This window comes from Carcharhinus amblyrhynchos, chromosome 20 (assembly GCF_965287045.1).
Source record: "Carcharhinus amblyrhynchos chromosome 20, sCarAmb.v2.hapA, whole genome shotgun sequence".
In the NCBI taxonomy this organism is placed as follows: Eukaryota; Metazoa; Chordata; class Chondrichthyes; order Carcharhiniformes; family Carcharhinidae; genus Carcharhinus; species Carcharhinus amblyrhynchos.
In genome coordinates this window covers 25,459,398-25,478,337 of record NC_137343.1, presented here as the reverse complement: position 1 = coordinate 25,478,337, position 18,940 = coordinate 25,459,398, and the positions used below count along the sequence as shown (strand labels likewise).

General features: G+C 39.9%; 2 protein-coding genes across 3 annotated transcripts in view; one reads left to right on the top strand and one right to left on the bottom strand.

Annotated features, from left to right (window-relative positions):
• Positions 1-1,281: 1,281 nt before the first annotated feature.
• pheta2 (PH domain containing endocytic trafficking adaptor 2) lies at positions 1,282-18,064 on the bottom strand. Its single transcript, XM_080208266.1, has 2 exons — positions 17,947-18,064; positions 1,282-9,248 (listed from the first exon to the last, which is right to left on the bottom strand). The coding sequence occupies exon 2, from the start codon at positions 9,236-9,238 to the stop codon at positions 8,360-8,362; it is 879 nt and encodes a 292-aa protein (XP_080064392.1). The 5' UTR covers positions 9,239-9,248; positions 17,947-18,064; the 3' UTR covers positions 1,282-8,359.
• Positions 14,833-18,940, top strand: part of sh2b3 (SH2B adaptor protein 3) — a 208,258-nt gene continuing 204,150 nt past the window's right edge. The window contains exons 1-2 of one of the 2 annotated variants that reach the window (XM_080208264.1): positions 14,833-14,899; positions 17,756-17,840. The gene's annotated coding sequence lies outside the window, so the exon portion shown is untranslated. Of the gene's footprint in view, positions 14,900-17,606; positions 17,841-18,940 lie in introns of those variants that run through there. The other variant, XM_080208263.1, reaches the window with a different exon arrangement.

The following is an 18,940-nucleotide window of genomic DNA, read 5'->3' as shown; positions in this document are numbered from 1 at the left end:
ACGACTGACCTTCACTGCCTAGGTTACGAGCAACTAATTCTTGACAGCAACTAATTCAGTACAGACTGAATACAGGATCTGAGGACATTCTGTTCAGTGCGGCCACATGTATATGGGGCAATAATTAGACAATTAATTTATCAGAAAGATTACTATATTTTGTTTTCTAACTGTCCATTTTGTAATGATAGATTGATACTTCTAGTATATTCAATACTGCATTCATCATGCATCATTTTTAAATGCTTTTCAGTGCTTTCCATTGAATGTTGAAATTGAATATATTGCAACAACATCATTTTAATTGGTATTCTATAAATTTGGCTAAGCTTTGTCTAATCACCTCGTAACTAATCACTGGTAATGTCCTGAACATTCAATAGCACTACTATTGCTGAATCGCCCACTATCAACAACCTGGGGGTTAACATTGACCAGAAACTGAACTGGTCTAGTCATATAAATATTGTGGCCACAAGAGCAGGTCAGTGGCTAGGAATGTTGTGGTGAGTAACTTGTCTCCCAGTTACCCAAGCCTATCATCCATCTATAATGTGCAAGTCAGGAGTGTGATGGAATACTCTCCACTTGCCTGGATGTGTGCAGCTGCAACAACACCGAAGCAGCTTGATACTGTCCAGGACAAAGCAGCCTGCTTGATTGCTACCCCTTCCACAAACATTTCACTTCCTCCATCACCAACGCACAGTGTGTACCATCTGCAAGATGCACTGCAGGAACTCACTAAAGTTCTTGAGACAGCACCGTACAAACCCACGACCGCTATCTAGAAGGACAAGAGCAGCAGATACCTGGGAACACCACCACCTGGACATTCTTCTCCACCATCCTGACTTTGAAATCTGTTGCTGTTCCTTCACTGTTGTTGAGTGAAAATTCTGGAACTCCCTTGCTGACAGCACTGTGGGTGTACTTATACTTCAGGACAGCAGCAGTTCAAGAAGGCAACTCACCAGAGCAACTAGTGATGGGCAAATAATTGCTGGTCTAGCCAGGGATGCCCAAATCCCATAAATGAATAAAAGAAAAATGTGCTAATGCTTGTGTGCGATTCTAGAATAATATTTTCATGTTAGATTGATTTGGAATATGTTATTAGGATATGCTTGGCTAAAGACTGTTAACGTAATTACAAATGCTATGGGCTAAAGTTATAGTCTGTATTTTATCTAATGGAATTTGATTTTAAGTGGACGTCTCAAAATCAGTTAATCTTGTACAAATGAAACACTTCCAAATACAAATCCATACATTTCTCAATTCATTTATTAGGTGTAGATGGCTGCTAAACACTTGTATAATATGGACCAAAACACAGATTGATCATTCATGCAATCATTTTAGTAACCAATACATCATGCAAATTGAAATAGTCTAATTACAAAAGAAACATTTTGTCAGATTTTAAAAAATCTGTTGATGACTAAAAAGATACAAATTATCACCTTTGTAAAACATTAAGCAAAATACTTCAACACATAATTCCCAAATGGAATAAGGGAATATTACTTTAACAAACATTCATAGACGACCATATTTGCGTGGCACATACTTATGTAGTGTCTTTCATATCATACAAATAATATCATACAGGATCAAACCTTACTCAAAGTCATTAAACAAGGACCTATGGTGTTTAGTGTAAGCCTTTTGCCAACTAAAGAAGTTCAAAGCCCACCATTGACCTTGTTTCCCATTCCTGAAAATGTCCCCCAAGTCCAAAATCAATGTACATGTTTATCAATGGTTTTCTTCAGTTAGAAATGATCAGCTGAAAGTAGGATAAACCTCTCCACTCTTCACTGCAAGAGGAGCTCAAACATGCAGACAGCATTATATTTGAGAATCTGACCTCTGAAAGTTAGAAGTAAGAATCTATCCAAGTCATTGACCAAACCGACTATCATTCCCAAAGGACAGTTATTCACATGTACTAAAATTATGTTGCTGAAACAAGATATGTTGAACCTTTCAGTTTTGCACTCACCAGGAGACTTCACAAGAATATCATTGAGAGAAATAAACAACAATTTATAATCAGCACTCCTTTCTCATTTATAGTACAAATGGTTGCTTTCCCATTATATTGGGTATTCTTGCAAAGTGTTCTGAGGAAGGTGAGACAAAACAGCTTCAACATGTCTCTTTTTTCAGCAAATACTCAAAGTTCTGTACTACCAAATGACTATACTAAGATTGTATAAACAATTAAAATACAATTAAACTTGCACATATTGAATTGATTATTTTTAAAGTCTTTTGTCATATGCTTTATGACTTTGTACAAAAGCAGTATCTTGTGCAAAATATCAGTATGGCTTTTATTATTTTAAGATCATTGCAGTGTTGCTGTTTGTGGTTTTAATAGAGGATACATCTATTTAGATTTTCTTTACGTATTCAAAAGCACTATCGGACCTGCTGGCAAATGCACTTTTAAAACAAAGTACACCACAGTTAACCCAGATTTTCTTTGAGGAAAATGTGGATTTGAATCTTAAAATGTATCAGTTATCCAATACTTGACCACTAGCCAGGTGTGGCTAATTGCATCACCGACTAACAAATAAAACATTAGTCATAGACATCACTGTTGGATATGTAAGATTACTTGGTACACTGTATGCCCTGTGTACTTTAACCTTTTTGGTAAAATAATGATGAAAAGCACAATGAGAGTGTTGTTGTTTGTTGAATGTTTTACTTCTTTGGTTACTGAATGGTGGTACATGTTTGTTAAGTAACTATACAGGAAGTACACTTACCTGCATTTGGTGAGCATATGTAAGGCATTTTCTGCTAAAGTTAATATAAATTGCTAACACGGTGTCAATAAAGTCATGTATGTGGTTAGCAGTGGTTTCTACTGACAGCGTTGTCCTAAGCACTTAATTTTAACCAAGTTACACATGTTCTGCGAACTTTAAGCTCATTGTTCACAGATGGTGCTTTCAAAAGAACTTGAACATTTGGTCTAGAATAATTAACAGTTTGAGAAAGTGTGCCAAGTAACATACATGAAACTGATGAAATATATTAAAAATGATAAGATACATCAAACATGAAGAAAATAATTGCTGGATGGGGTTTAACCTGTAGTAACTTTTGCACTGCATGGTCATCATTTCTGTTAACTCATAATAACTAATTTGAAAATGTTTTAAGTCCTGGCAAAACGCCATTAAAAATTGTGGCAAATTCCAAATTCACAAACAGGATTGACAAAAAGTAATTTTGAAAACCGCAGAGTTTGCAAGTTACAATCCATAAACAATTGTATTGGTCAAATATTACCATTAGACATAAAAGAGAAACAAAATCCCTGAAAAACTCAGCACGACTGCCAGCATCTGTGGAGGGAAACAGAAGTCAAATAGGATTCTTCTTCAGAACTAATATGCCTCTTTTTTCTGAAGGAGGGTCATAATCAGACTCAAAACATTAATTGTTTCTCTCCCCACAGATGCTGCAAGACCTGCTGAGTTTTTAAAGTAATTTTATTTCTACTTTGGATTTCCAGCATCTGCAACATTTTGCTTTGTTTTCACTACTTGAACATAGTCAGACATTAGAGTATTCTAATTATAATTTGATTACAATGCCGATGACAGCAGTGCAATGATTAATTTTCCATCAATTCATCACCTCCCCTCCCCAACCAGGCAAGTAACCTTTTGTAATTGCTTTCAGCATAAACTATGGAAGTGTGTCCGATTGCCAGCCAAAGAATATAGTTGTCTCGCTTTTAAAAAGATATGGTAAATGCTGTACCATGGCAGCAATTTAGGGCAGTTGTTTGACTGCATGTTCAAGATCATGTTAGGAACAGGTTTTAGTAGTGTTTCCTAATTATCTTCTTTTTAGTTCCCTTTCCTGACAATTTTCTCCCTCTTCCTTAAGGTACCAAATCTAGACTAAGGTATGGGTTTCAGCAGCAACTGGCCATCCATAAATTTACTGAACTTGGTGTTGGCAGGCTGTTTGATAACAGAAGATAGCATAGTCAAGTCCAAATCTATCATCACTTATGTTAATTGACACACACTTCCACCAGTGACGAGTGTGTATACATCCGTTTTAAAAACACAGTAATATATTCTACACAGGAAAACATTAACCCATATGCTAAGATATTATGTTCTATTCCATTTTAAAAGATCAATATTACAGAACCACAACTGGATACTAATAGATATTAATAGTGGAGAAAATTAAACTGATGGGATCAAAGCAAACTTGCTGCACAAGCTTACTGTTGCAGAGAAAAAGTGATTTATAAACTTTATTATACTTTGCTCTGATTTCAGCTCATAAGCTGAACTATTTAGTCATGCAGATATACTAAATATGATTCTACAGTTTACTGTAAACCAACTACAAGTTTAAAAAAATGTAAACTGACAAAAACAGGTATGCAAGTTGCAGCAGGGCTTGGCACTTACAAATGGGAGCTAACAAATATCAGAATGATCCTTAGCACTGGATCGACAAATCAAAATGCAGTTTTCACATCAGTGTGAACAATATGCCATGTTGGAGATAGGTTCTACAACCTCATTTAAAACCAAAAGCTTTGAAATTATATTGTAGGAGACTTACAAACTGAACTCCAATGCCCTTATCTGAAATTCCAATGAGCTACTTTAGTTGAGACTTCTAAAGTAAATGGAATAAAGCTTCTGTTAAAATAATAGATCAAAGAATTTTGGTCAAACACAAATGAACATTTGTACATGAGCATCCCAATGAGTAATTTCTGGGTGCAAATGCTTTATGTGAAATGAATGATTGTAGAATCATGAAAGTGGAAGCGTAAGTTGAAAATCTAGTGAATTTTCGCAACTGAAAAAAAAATTCCACTCTACATTTTTTTTATCCGTGCAGAAATAGACAGATTTAATTAGCCTCCCACAGCTTAATATAAAATACATTCTTAGAAGATAGCTGAATGCTACATTGATTTTAAAATGACTCCCATTGATTGTATTATGTACCTTAGGATTCAAGTGTATCTTCTGCCAATTAGAAACAACACAGGATTTTCCCATCTGTTCTCAACTCTTTCCTGTTCCCTTCTATTGTGTGTCCACTCCCTTCTTATCACTTAAAAGCATTGCATTAGTCATTACAACACTTCTTGGAATTTTATTAGTGCACTGCTATTGAAAGAGATTCCTGTACGTGTCCTCTGGGACAAATATAGTTTATTTTAGATGCTGGCCAGATTACTTCCCTACATTGGAGATTAACGTATTGGAATTTTTGAAGCCTGCAGCCCTAAAATAAACTAAAAAGCCAACATTAATCCATGTCTATATATAGAAGTTCAAAAAGAAAGTGCTAATATACATGACTGCAGTATATATTTTTAAAAAACCTCCCCCATTATCGTTATGCAACTTATGCTACAAGCACTTCTTTTGTAATCTTGCATTTCAGTTAGAAATATTGTTCAATGTTCTGAACATTTGTCAGATATATATAGTTGATAAATTAATGGAGGTGACAATGCAAACAAAGAATCTTTTTCTGCATAATGTGCAACTTTTGAGAAATCATGGACAATGCTATGTTGCTTTAGTGGCAAAAGGTTATAATTCAAAAAATTACTTTTAAAAAGTGTACATTTATTAAAAATTAATTGAAAAGCCCATTTAACATTACACTATAAGTTACAAATATTGACTGAAGTTGAGCTTCCATATAAACTCCAAAACTATAGAGAATATTTATGATTCTACCCTCCGGATAGCACTAGTTATATAAATGTAGAAGAATTTTACTTACCACACTTGGTGATGTCTAGGTAACAAGAGTATTGATCATATTTGTCAACTGATATCTAATATTGGACTACAAAAAAGCAATTTTCTTGCTTGTAATGGGCATTTAGCTGTAATCACAGTTCACATTGCCAGTGATCTTGAGAGAACAAGATGAAATACAAAGGCCTATTAGTGTTCTTCATGTCTTGGGTAGAAAATATTAAAGCCAACGATCACCAAGAATAACATTGATTCACTCCACTTTTACTGTATAAATTGATTTTTTTTTGCTACAGTTACAAAATACTAGTGATATATAGTTTGATACCAATGTTGCTGGAGTGGTGGGGGTTACAGAGGGGTTAGGAACAGTGCTGAATAAATATTTTGATATACTGTATCAGATAACAAATAATGATTTAATAACATTTGTGCATTGAATAAGTGTCAATAATTTTCCTGTATTTTGTAAATGTTCTATTTTCGTCTTTACTCACTCGAATAGAGGTTTTAATTTTTAAAGTCTATTTTTAAGATAGTGCAAATTAGTGTACTGCCCCAAATTGAGGTAAAGGTGAGTCTCATGTTGAGGTACATAAGTAGGAGTGAGGTTTCAATACCTTATTCAAGTGATTCTGCATGTATGAACGAGGGAGTTATGTGGCAGTATACTATTTGTCTATAGAAATGATCATGGCCAACAGAAGGTGAAGGACAGTTTAAGAATTTTTCTTCACCTTTTGAAGGCTTATGCAGGTATAAATATGATAAAGGACCTAGTTGTTCATTATCCTACACCATCTATACAGGAAGCATCCTATTAGCACCATCAACCTCCTGCTGTCATCATGTAATCCTTTGGGGAAGAGAGAGAAATAAAATCTGAAGCCATTTTAAGAAAACAGTTGTCGGGCCAGGGTTGGGAGACTGGAGTTAGAAAGCTTGGGGTAACTCCAGGTGGCAGAAAATTGGGTGCAGTGCAGAGGTCAATTCCCTATCAGTGGTTTTCTGTCCCTACACTGAATGGCAGCAGTTATCTCTTACGTCATCTGGTGGGCTCATTAAATCAGTATTAACAAGTTAATGCTCATGTGGGGGTCATCATGGCTGAGCTTGATGATCCTGTCATCATTTGATATCAACATGTGCACTTTTTAGCATGTATCACCGGATAGTTATCAGGGAAGAAGACACTAACATTTTTCTCCCTTTGCCTAGGGAAATTGTAACCAACCTTAATACCTACCCCATTTTCCCAATCGGAGATCAGCTGACTCAGCCTAAACCAGAGGATTGAACATGGGGCCCATGTTTATGTATCATTCAGTGTTCTGGATGTCTTAGTATTACATAATATCTTTTACTGCTCCTTTTGTGATCTCCACCAAGGGGACAGAGATGGTCTGAGTAAACCCCGGGAACTGTGATGGAATGGTTTTAAACAATAAGTACTGTATTTACCAACCAAATTCATTTCAAAACAATAAATATGTATTCCTTTATTCACATATGCCTTCAGTTATTCTGATGTTTGATATAGGCACTTCAGGTGCTCTACCTCTTCCCTTTAAAACTGGCACAAATAAAAAGATCACACTATCAGGTATCCCTAGTACTCACTGGATTTTCATAAAGGTAATGTGCACTAGTTATTTTAGTGTTTTGTAAACCAGCAGCTTATCCTTTGTAGTCACTGGATTTTCATAAATGATAATTTTGTGCATTAGTTATTTAAGTTAGTGTTTTGTAAACCAGTTACTTGCAAAATCTCTGTTATTCTGGTTCAAGTGATTAGCCAGAACATTTCAATGATGACAATGTCAGAAAACAGGCAAGTAGCGTTGGAGTGATAGTTCCTGGATCAACTTGGGGAAGGTACCAATTATTAAAGAAACCTATCTCTGATAGCACCATCACAAAACGTTCACAAATTTGCTTATCTCCTTTTTCCTCTCCTCCTGAAGCCGCTGACTGATGCCGTGTTCAGTTCCATAGGCATCAGTAGTCCACGGTGTAAGTTGGCATGCTACTCCCAAAAGGGTGGGCATCACAACAGAGTCCAATTCTTGCAAGTACATGATCCAATGGGAGTCACCAGATTCTAAAGGGGTGTGGGAAGCCAAGCTGATTTCTGCTCCCACCACCTCATCCATCAGCTGGTTAAGGCCAAATGTAGTATTTAAAAAAAACTGTCCTGGCTAAAATGAGAAATTACTGGATGCCAAACTCAAGACTTTCAGACCATAGTTCTATACCAAATTTGAACGTTTAGTCACTAGGCTATAAGGAATGTCCTGATTGTACAGGGATAGTAAAGCTGAAATAGAAGGAAAGAAAAACAGATGATGTGTGGCACCCCCCCTCCCCATTTTGGATATCAAGCACTTCCCTTGCTGGATCCAGCCAGATTATAAAACAAATGAAAACCAAACTTTATGTATAGTACCATATGTATACTTCCAAGGAAGCAACTACTGGATTAGGATGTGGAGGTAAAAGAGACAGGTCAAGTTTAAAACTTTAGCATGAAATTGTCCTCTTTTCTTAAAAAAAAACTGCGCACAATGAAGTTATTAATTAAAAACCATTTGTGATCCTTCATCCATTCTAAATTTGCTGTCTTCCCATTGTCTTCGCAGCTGTATTATATCCCTTCCAAACCATTCATGTAGTCTGGTAAAGCTCAGTGTCCCTGCTGTTGTACTGTTATCTTGGGTGAGCATCAGCCCACCAATTGCAGATGTTATCCCTCCTGTTCCTGATTTCCTCCTAGGGGGGAGAGGTGGTGGTAAGCGTTGTGTATGTAGGGGTCTTTCTGGCGCCTGTTCTGGGAAATATTTTGAGATATCACTATTATCATTAACAGCATGTGCTTTGCCATTTAATTCAGCATCATTAGTTTGATCTGGTGTAGTACTCCAGGGGACATAGCCATTCTCCTTAACAGGAGTCCTATAAGATACAGAGAAATTATGTGAGAATAATGACGTATTGTGAGGACTGACTGGTTGCTTGCGCAGAAGTTGTTTTCTCTGGCTTTTGCGACTGAATCTATTCTGCTGCATGTCTTCCAATTGCTTTTCAAGTTCCTTCACAACAATCCTCATATAGTCAAAGCTTGCACGAGATAAAGCTTTAACCCAGGACTCCATTTCTCCCTGGCTTTCAGCAGCCATTTTATATATCCGTGATTTAACATTGTCAAACTTGATTGCAAAGGCATAATCCTCTGAAGATTCACACAACTCCACAGTACATCCTTCAAGAATGATCACTCCAATTGGCTCCCTACTGTCCTTTTCTTCAAAGTAAAAAAACAGGTTACCCTTCAAAACAAACCAGCGCCTGTGGTAAGCAGTGTTCCGCTCCCCCTTCTTATGCAAGTATCCAGTCTTGTCAGTAGGAGAATCACAGGTGGCATAGTAAGCCACACTTCGTTCATTTAACTTCATGCTTTAGTTTCTACAAATCAAAAAAACACAAAGGACATCTGAATTGGAGGATACAGTTGTTCTGACAAAACAGCTAAAGAATTACTGCAAAATGTAAATCCCTGCCCTAACTGGTGTGCAGATCTGGTTACATTTCAGAGGCAGGTTATCAGGCACCAGTAACATTACAAACAGAGCCAACCCATCTCATGGAGGAGGAAATAAAATCTCCTTGTGGATGATGTGGTTAATTTGCTGAGAAATAGATTGAAAGAACATACCAGGATACAGTGATATGAAAGTACTCAGGAAAGATATGCACGAAGCTGTACTCAGTAAATTGTATCTGCTTCATGGTTGCATGGAATGAAATGAGAGGTGGAATTGTTTCTGTCAAAGTGTCACATGAAAGCATAAGGGTTCTAGATATTACCCAAATCTTTAAAAAAAATAGTGATGCGAGATATAGCTTTAATTTGAAGAATGAATAATGGGGGGAATTTTCCCATCCGCCACAGGAATCATAGTGGGCGAGATGGAGTGGGGAACCTTGCAAAGGTCCATTGATCCCAGGTGTGATTTTCCCATTTTGGGGAAAATCCTGCCCGATGTGTTTTGAACATCTGGTCCACTATTTTATGTTGGATATTAGACCATATATTTTAGTTTGAGTAACTGGTTGTATGGCAATGTTACAAGGGATATTTTCTATACTCTAATAATATGAACTATAATTTTAATTTTGCAAATCACAAGTTGTTGTGGTATATCATCAGGGGTTATCTTAGGGCAGTGAGCTTAAAGGGGGAAAGAGATGCAAACACAGAGGTTTTGATACAGTAAATGAGAAGAAACAGTTCCCAGTCACACACGTACACACCACATACATCCATAATTAGATTCCACAGATTTCAGGAAATTGGAAAAAGAATCAGAAGCTTTTGGATGCTTTACATTAGGAAGATTGCGATGGCATTAGAGGGATTGAAGAAAAGATTCAGGAGGTGGTCCTAGGGATGAGGAACTTGAGTTACATAGATAGTAGGAGAATTTGGGATTACTTTCTACGGAGAAGGAAAGGTTGAGAAGAAATTTGATTTTGAGTACCACTATCATGAACGGTCCAAACAGAGTAGATGGGGGGAAACTGTTCCCATTTGTGGCAGGATCAAGAACTTGATATATAAAGGTAATTGGCAAAAGAGGCAATGGTCCTATGAGGAAAATCTTTTTCATGCTGTGAGTGATTATGATCTTGAATGCCCGAGAGTGTGGTGGAGACAGGTTTAACCAATGCATTTAGGAGAGAATTGGATTACCAGCTGAAAAGGAAGAACATGAAGGGTTACAAAGAGAGCGGCACTTGGGAAATTCCTCCTTCAGAGAGTTGGCAGAGACAAATTAACCAATTGGCTTTGTTTGTGTTGGGCTGCATGATTCTATGAAGAAGCTTTTTTTTAAACAAGTGAGTTGTTGTAATCTGGAATGCACCATCTGAAAGGGTGGTGGATTTAAAACTAATATTGGAAAAAAAATGGATAAATACTTGAAGGGACTGTGTGGAAAGAGCCATTCATAGCCATTGATACTAACTCTGTCAATAATGCAAACAAATTTTATTAATAAGACTGTTCTGTGGATCCATTACATTTAGTCCAAGAGTATAACATTGGAAGAGGTGATGTTGCCAATCCTCCCTTTGCCGTGCTTCAGTTATTCTTCACTTTGACCTCTATTCAGTTTCAATACCCCAGCAGATGCTATTCCTTGGTGATAGATCCTGAATACTGTCAATCCAGAACGTGTCCCAAAATAACACAGCTGTCAGAACATGGCCCAGGCTCCCTACCAAATCAAAGAGGTGGAAGAGATACTGGTTTCAGAACAGAGCTAGGACAGTTTGACAAAGGAAGGTTTCAAAAAAATGTGATGAAACTGTCTTCTGTGTAAAAGCCTTTACTTTGTAATTAGCACAAATGATCCCTCTGAATATCCAAGAAATTATAATCAACATGATACATGTTGCATTTAAAGTTTTTGTGGAGAGGTAGAGAACATTGTAACACGGAGGGAGGACATTTGATCTATCATTACTTTGATGAATAAATCCAAAACTAATTCAACTGACCTGCACTCTTCTTTTAACTAAGGTTGTTAGGATAGGAAATAGTTAACACAAGACCATAAGATATAGGAGAAGAAATAGGCCATTTGGCCCACTGAGTCTGCTCCGTCACTCAATCATGGCTGATATGATTCTCATTCCTATTTTCCTGCCTTTTCCCCATAACTCTTGATCCTCTTAATAAGTTTAAATTGACAATTGTAGGTTACTTGTAATCACAACACTGGGTAAATATAAAAAGGAGACACCCTTTTAAAGATACCATCCCATTATTTCATTTGCTAATGAAATCTGGAATTGAAGCTGTCTTAGTAATGATGACTATGAAATGATCGTTGCAAAAACCCATCTGGTTCACAAACGTGTACTCTCGTTACCTGGTTGGGCCTATATATGACTCCAGCCCCACATCAATGTAGTTGACTTTTAACTGCCCTCTGAAATGACCTTGCAAGAAAAAAAAGGAGAGAAGACAAAAAAAAGGAAGTTCCCTGTAAGGAAAGAAGACAGAGGAAGAAATAGGAACCCATAAAGTTAAGAAAAGGAGAACCATGCTCCATCTGGAGAAGAGGCTGCAAGGAGCAGGCTTTATGTGAAGTGAGCTTGGGAGAAGCCCCAATAGCTGATGAGACCTCAGTAGCCACCCCAAAGATCCAAGAAGGCAACAAGGGTATACCTTGGGAGCAGTTGTGTTCTGCTTGGCACAGCCAAAAAGCTGGAACTTGTAAGTTAATACTTGAGGGCATACGTTGTTTAGTGTGTTTGACCACAGTTTAACATATAAGTTCCTGAAGAGAAGTGAAGAATCCCACTCTGATTCAGATGTGGCCAAATCAACAGAACCTCAGGAGACAAAAGTGAGATTCATTCACAAGTAGAACAGTGACAACTTGGCCTTTAGATTTTTGTGGACAAGTAATGCTTCTTACCCTGCCCCAAAATGCTTAATTTGCAGGGAGAATCTCTCAAACATTATAATGTACCAAGTAAGCTGGAGTACCATTTCAATACAAAACACAGCTGCCAGCAAGGATATACAAAGCACCCAAAAACAAGATGTAAAGGAAAATCAATAATATGATGGACTGTGTGCAGGTTTAGGAAGACTTGACTAGGTACATGATCCATTTAGTTTACTTTCTTTTGAACCATCAAAGAAATTTTCATTAAAAGAACAAGAGGAATTTGCAGAACTCAGGATAGATCAGTTTATTTATTAGAATCACAAGTAGGCTTATATTAACATTCCAATGAAGTTACTGTGACAATCACCTAGTCACCACACTCCGGTGCCTGTTTGGGTACACAGAGGGAGAGTTTAGCATGGTCAATGCACCTAAGCAGCACGTCTTTTGGACTGTGGGAGGAAACCCATGCAGACACAGAACGTGCACACTCCGCAGAGACAGTCACCCAAGCTGGGAATAGAACCCAGGTCACTGGCGCTGTGAAGCAGCAGTGCTAACCACTGTGCCACCCCCATATGTTATACAATGGGACTAAGGTTTACGTAGAAGCTTCTGGACACATTATAAGAACATAAGAACATAAGAAATAGGAGCAGGAGTAGGCCATCTAGCCTTTCGAGCCTGCCCCGCCATTCAATAAGATCATGGCTGATCTGTCGTGGCTCAGTTCCACTTTCCCGCCCTCTCCCCATAACCCTTAATCCCCTCTCTTATCAAGAACCCATCAACCTGCTTCTTAAAAATATTTAGCGAGGCAGCCTCCACCACTTCAACGGGCAGAGAATTCCAGAGATTCACCACCCTTTGAGTGAAGAAGTTCCTCCTCAACTCCGTTCTAAACCGCCTCCCCTTTATCTTGAGGCTGTGCCCCCTAGTCCTACTGTCTTTTTTGAGCGGGAAGAGTCTCTCCACCTCTATCCTATCCATCCCATTCATCATCTTATACGTCTCAATGAGATCTCCCCTCATTCTTCTAAACTCTAACGAGTACAAGCCTAGTTTATTCAGCCTCTCCTCATAGCTCAATCCCCTCAACTCCGGTATCAGCCTAGTAAACCTCCTCTGCACTCCCTCCAGGGCCAAAATATCCTTGCGCAGGTGCGGCGCCCAAAACTGCACACAGTACTCCAGCTGCGGCCTCACCAATGCCCTATACAGCTGCAGCAAGACCTCCCTACTTTTATATTCAATCCCCCTCGCTATGAAGGCCAGCATCCCATTCGCCTTCCTGACCACCTGCTGCACCTGCAAGCTGGGTTTTTGCGACTCATGCACAAGGACCCCGAGGTCCCTCTGCACCGTCGCCTGCTGCAGTTTTTCGCCACGTAAGTAATAGTCCTTCCTACCATTCTTCCTACCAAAGTGGACCACCTCACACTTGCCAACATTAAATTCCATTTGCCATTTCCTGGCCCATTCGCCCAGCCTATCTAGATCCTTCTGCAGACTCTCCACACCCTCCGCACAATTTGCCTTTCCCCCAATCTTGGTGTCATCAGCAAATTTCGACACCCTGCACTCGGTTCCCTCCTCCAGATCATCTATATAAATGGTAAATAGCTGAGGCCCCAGCACCGACCCCTGGGGCACCCCACTAGTCACCAACCGCCAATCCGAATAGCACCCATTGACCCCCACTCTCTGCCTCCTATTTGACAATCCTCTATCCACGCTAACACCCTACCCCCAACTCCATGTCCCCTGACCTTCTGCAATAACCTCTTGTGAGGTACCTTGTCAAACGCCTTCTGAAAATCCAGAAAGACCACATCCACCGGCTCTCCTCTATCCACTGCCCTAGACACATCCTCATAGAACTCCAGTAAATTTGTCAGACACGACTTCCCTTTAATGAAACCGTGTTGCGTCTGCCCTATCAAGCAATTCCCTTCAAGATGCCTCGCAATTTCCTCCTTAATGACGGATTCCAACATTTTACCTACCACAGACGTTAAACTAACCGGCCTATAATTCCCCGCCTTTTGCCTGGCACCCTTCTTAAACAACGGCGTAACATTAGCCGTTTTCCAATCTTCCAGCACTTCCCCGGAATCCAGCGACGTCTGGAAAATAACCACCAAGGCATCCACTATAACCTCCGCCATTTCTTTCAGAACCCTCGGATGCATTCCATCCGGTCCTGGGGACTTGTCCACAATCAGCCCCTCCAGTCTGTCGAGCACCACCTCTCTAGTAACAGTAATGTCATTAAGACCCTCCAGTCCTACCACCTTTCCATCGCTAACACCCGGCAAATTATTCACGTCCTCCTCCGTGAAGACAGAAACAAAAAAGTTATTCAATACCTTAGCCATATCCCCATCCCCTACCACTAGCTCCCCTTTCTCATTATCGTTGCTTGTGTGACAAGAATATCTTATCTATTTCAGATTGCACTATAGCAGTACTCTTACTGTTTCCCACAGCCTACTTGTGCAAGTTGATGCTCTCATCACTCCCTTATGTTAAAAAAAGGAAGGAATGCCTCTCGGTGGTGCAAGACCTGAAAGTTGCCCCGGCATCAATTCCTCCCCAGATCAAGAAACTCTGCTCACAAAGGCAGGTCCGGGTGTCACAATAACACTGATAGTAAGTTACTGCTTACAGCGTTTCCTTCATTTATGAACTTTCACACTGAGAAATGCAAGCTTAAAAATACTAAAAACTGAAATATAATGGGAAACACTAAATTGTGTACATTTTTTATAAAAATATTGTATTTGATATGCAACTGGTGATAAGGCTGTCATTGTAAACTTAAACTAATGAAAATTGTATTAGAAGGTGACTTTGATATATTTTTAGGAGGTTATAGAAATAAAAGGCTTTTAATTAGCGGGCAATCCTGAGTTGCCTCAACATCTTTTATAGTAAAAAGGTGTGCCTGACATAAAGTGGTTGGGAACCACTGCACTAAAGGTTCCCTCTGCAATCAAGTGCCCAATATTCCATAATATACTGTAAATGTGACCTAACTAGAGTTATAAATTTATTATTCTTTTTCTTTATCAGTCTGTACAAGATTTTGCAACTGAAATAATAAATATATATCCCTTAAAGGCCTTTGTACATCATACTAAAGGGAAACATAAGTAATTCTGTCAAACAAAAATAATGCTGGAAACACTCAGTTGCCTGGCCAATCCATGAAGGGAGTGGATAAGTTATGTTTCTTGTATACATGCTATAAGAACAACCATTTCAAAAGGAACACAGGGACAATTTCTTACAGTCCTGTTGGAGCATTCAGAACTAAATCATTAACTTGTTTGTGACCTGCCTGATTAGCTGAGTATTTCGAGAACTTTTGGGTTTTGCGTCAGATTTCCAGCAGCTGCAGTTTTAAATAAAAACGTTTTTTGTTATCTTTGTGAACTGCATCCCAGCACAAACTGAGGTCCATCCAACCAGTCCTAGAAGATCCCATGGGATTACTTCTTTGAAAAGCAACAGAGTTGTCTACGGTATTATGGTCAATATTCATCCTCAACATCACAAAAACACATTATTTGGTCATTATCACATTGCTGTTTCATCACCTCCAATGTGCCAGTTCAGGCTTCAGCCTACTTGAGGAAATGAGTATTTGAGGACCAGGATCTCAAACATGAAATGAAGGTCATAGCTTGCCAGGCAGCAGTAATCCCCATACTCCTATATGCTTTGGAGATTTGGACAAGCTGTGGCAGGTACCTCAAAAGTGCTGGAAATGTATCATCATAAGGTCTTCCAAATCAGCTAAGTCCAAAAGAGGCTTCCTTTGTCCAGGCCAATAAACCAAGTATTGAGGCTTTAATCATTCAAAACCAGCTCCCACTGGATGGGACATAGAATCAAAGAAACTCTACCATGCAGAAGGAGGCCAGTTGGCCCATCGAGTCTGCACTGACAACAATCCCATCTGGGCCCTATCCCCGTAACCCCACATAATTACCCCACTAATCCCTCTAACCTACGCATCCTGAGATTCTAAGGGGCAATTTAGCATGGCCACAATGCACCTAACCCACACATCTTTGGAATATGGGTGGAAAGCGGAGCACCCAGAGGAAACCCATGCAGATGTTGGGAGAATGAGCAAACTCCACACAGACAGTGGCCCAAGCTGGGAATTAAACACAGGTCCCTGGAGCTGTGAGGCAGCAGTGCTAACCACAGTGCTACCACTTTTTACAAACATAAACATTCTAAGATTTGAGAGTTTTGAGAGCGATAGATATAAAATCATAGAATCCCTACAGTGCACAAGTAGGCCATTCGGCCCATAAAGTCTGCATTGATCACAATCCCAACCTATCCCCATAACCCCACGTACTTACCCTACTGGTCCTCCTGACACTAAGTGGCAATTTAGCATGGCCAATCAACCTAACCCACACATCTTTGGGCTGTGGGAGGAAACACACACAGACATGGAAAGAATGTACAAACTCCACACAGACAGTGACTGAAGCTGGGAATCAAACCTGGGTCCTTCATGCTGTGAGGCAGCAGTGCTAGCCACTGTGTCACCATGCTGCCCATGTTGATCATAGGCCTGACACCAGAATCCAAAAGCAACCATTCTATTCGGAACCCATGGCAGGGGAGTCCCAGAAGGACAGTGAAAGTGCGTTAAGGATGTCCTCAAAGCATCCATGAATACATCAAACATCCCAGCCAATTCATAGGAGTCCCTGGCTTGTGACTGGCTAAAAAGGAGGTGGTTTATTCAGAAGGCACCAAACACAACGAGAGGCTTCAGTGGGAGCACATAGAGGCAAAAATCAAGGTGTTAGGCAAAGCACACAAAACTCCAAACAGCCTGAACCTTCCAACATCACTTGTACCCACATGTGGCAGAGGCTACAGATCGCACATTGGATATGCCAGCCATCTGAGAGCCATCAAACTGGAGGAAAGCAAGTTGTCCTCGATCCTGAGGGGCTGCCTCAACAAAACAGTTTGTGGGCACGGGCAAACCAGGTACCATGTAGCCCTGCAGTGACTACCCTTTAACTGGCAGTACGAGGACTCAGGGATGCCCTCGATGGGGCAAAAGGTGCTGTGCAGGCAAGTTTCCCCTTTTCTTACACAGTAGAATTGAGCGATCACACTGCCTTGTCCAGGTAATACTTGGAAGAAAAGAAAGCACTTGGCAACAGTGGCTAGAAGAGGCGGTTCAGCAGCAGTTGGGCAGGGGGAGGGCAGCCTATCCTTAGGAGGTTAATCCAGATGTTTCACTGAAGCACAAACCTTCCCTGCCCAACAACAAGAGTTGGGGGGGGAGGGCGGCCAGGCTGCCCTCCCGCGCATGCGCTACCGGGGTGGGAGGGGGCATCAACCGTCCGAAAGGAAACGGTTTTTTTTGAAAAACGAACCGGCGGCTGCAGGGTTAACCGCCAGAAAAATAAAAGTAAAATTTAAAAAAACCCTCAGGTTTGTTGTTTATTTTTTTCTCCGAAGTTGGAATACCTGCGAGCGGTGATAACAATTCTCGGTTTTCCAATGACGAAGGCCTCGGGCTTCGAGGAGGTGAAAGATTTATAAGGTAAAAGTCTGTGAGGGGAGAGAGCTGCACCGTCGGCACGATCAAAGCGCCACTCTAGTCTCAGTCATGTCAGAGAGAGAGAGAGTGTGTGTGTGTATTTACTCACGGTTTCGCCTATCGAAGGCCCCCGCTCGCTCTCATGGTGTTTTTGTTCTTTTCCTTTCACGTTTAAAGATAGTCCAACAAAACGCGTGACGTCACGGGCCAGCCAGCCTGGCTCTTGTTCATTCTGTGATGTGGATGTGCTGGCGTTGGACTGGGATAAACACAGTAAAAAGTCTGACAACACCAGGTTTTAGTCCAACCGATTTATTTGGTAGTAAACGCACAAGCTTTAGGGTTAGTCCCTTCGTCAGGTAAATGGAGAGTTCTGGCCTCAGACAGAGCATATATCTTGTTCATTCAGCAGTTTGTGTGCCAAAGTCCTGGGGAAGTCTCTCTCTCTATCTGACATGACTGACACTACAGAGTGCCTGTTAATGCATGTCTCTTGATTCGATTTATTATTGTCACATGTATCAGTACACAGTGAAAAATATTGTTTCTTGCGCGCTACACCGTTTGTAGAGAAGGGAAGGAGAGAGTGCACAATGTAGTGTTACGGTCATAGCTGAGGTGTAAAGAAAGATCAGTTTCTTATTGTACCTAACCTCAATCTCCTGTTTAAATGGAGAAAGATACAAACGTCTGAAGTCACTTACCAGCTGACACAAGAACTGCTTCATATAAAGCAGTGCAGTGGCACAGTGATTGGCATGATGTGGCGATGCTGGCGTTAGACTGGGGTAAACACAGGAAGAAGCCTCACTACACCAAGTTAAAGTCCAACAGGTTTATTTGGTAGCAAATGCCACTAGCTTTCGGAGCACTGCTCCTTTGTCAGGTATGTTTTGATGAGAAAAAAGAGAAATTGATTTCAGCGGCAGATGATCAGTAACTAGAGGATACAGATTTAAGATAATTGGTAAAAAATAGAACCAGAGACAATGTAGAACTATAGAATCGCTAAGGAGTAGCTTTTTCAGTATAGTGCACAAGAAGCAATACGTTTCACTGTATACCAAGAAATATGACAATAATAAATCAAACTAAAACAAAAC

Excerpts from the sequence above, each read along its gene's own strand:
- pheta2 (XM_080208266.1), bottom strand. The coding sequence starts at position 9,238 with ATGAAGTTAAATGAACGAAGTGTGGCTTACTATGCCACCTGTGATTCT.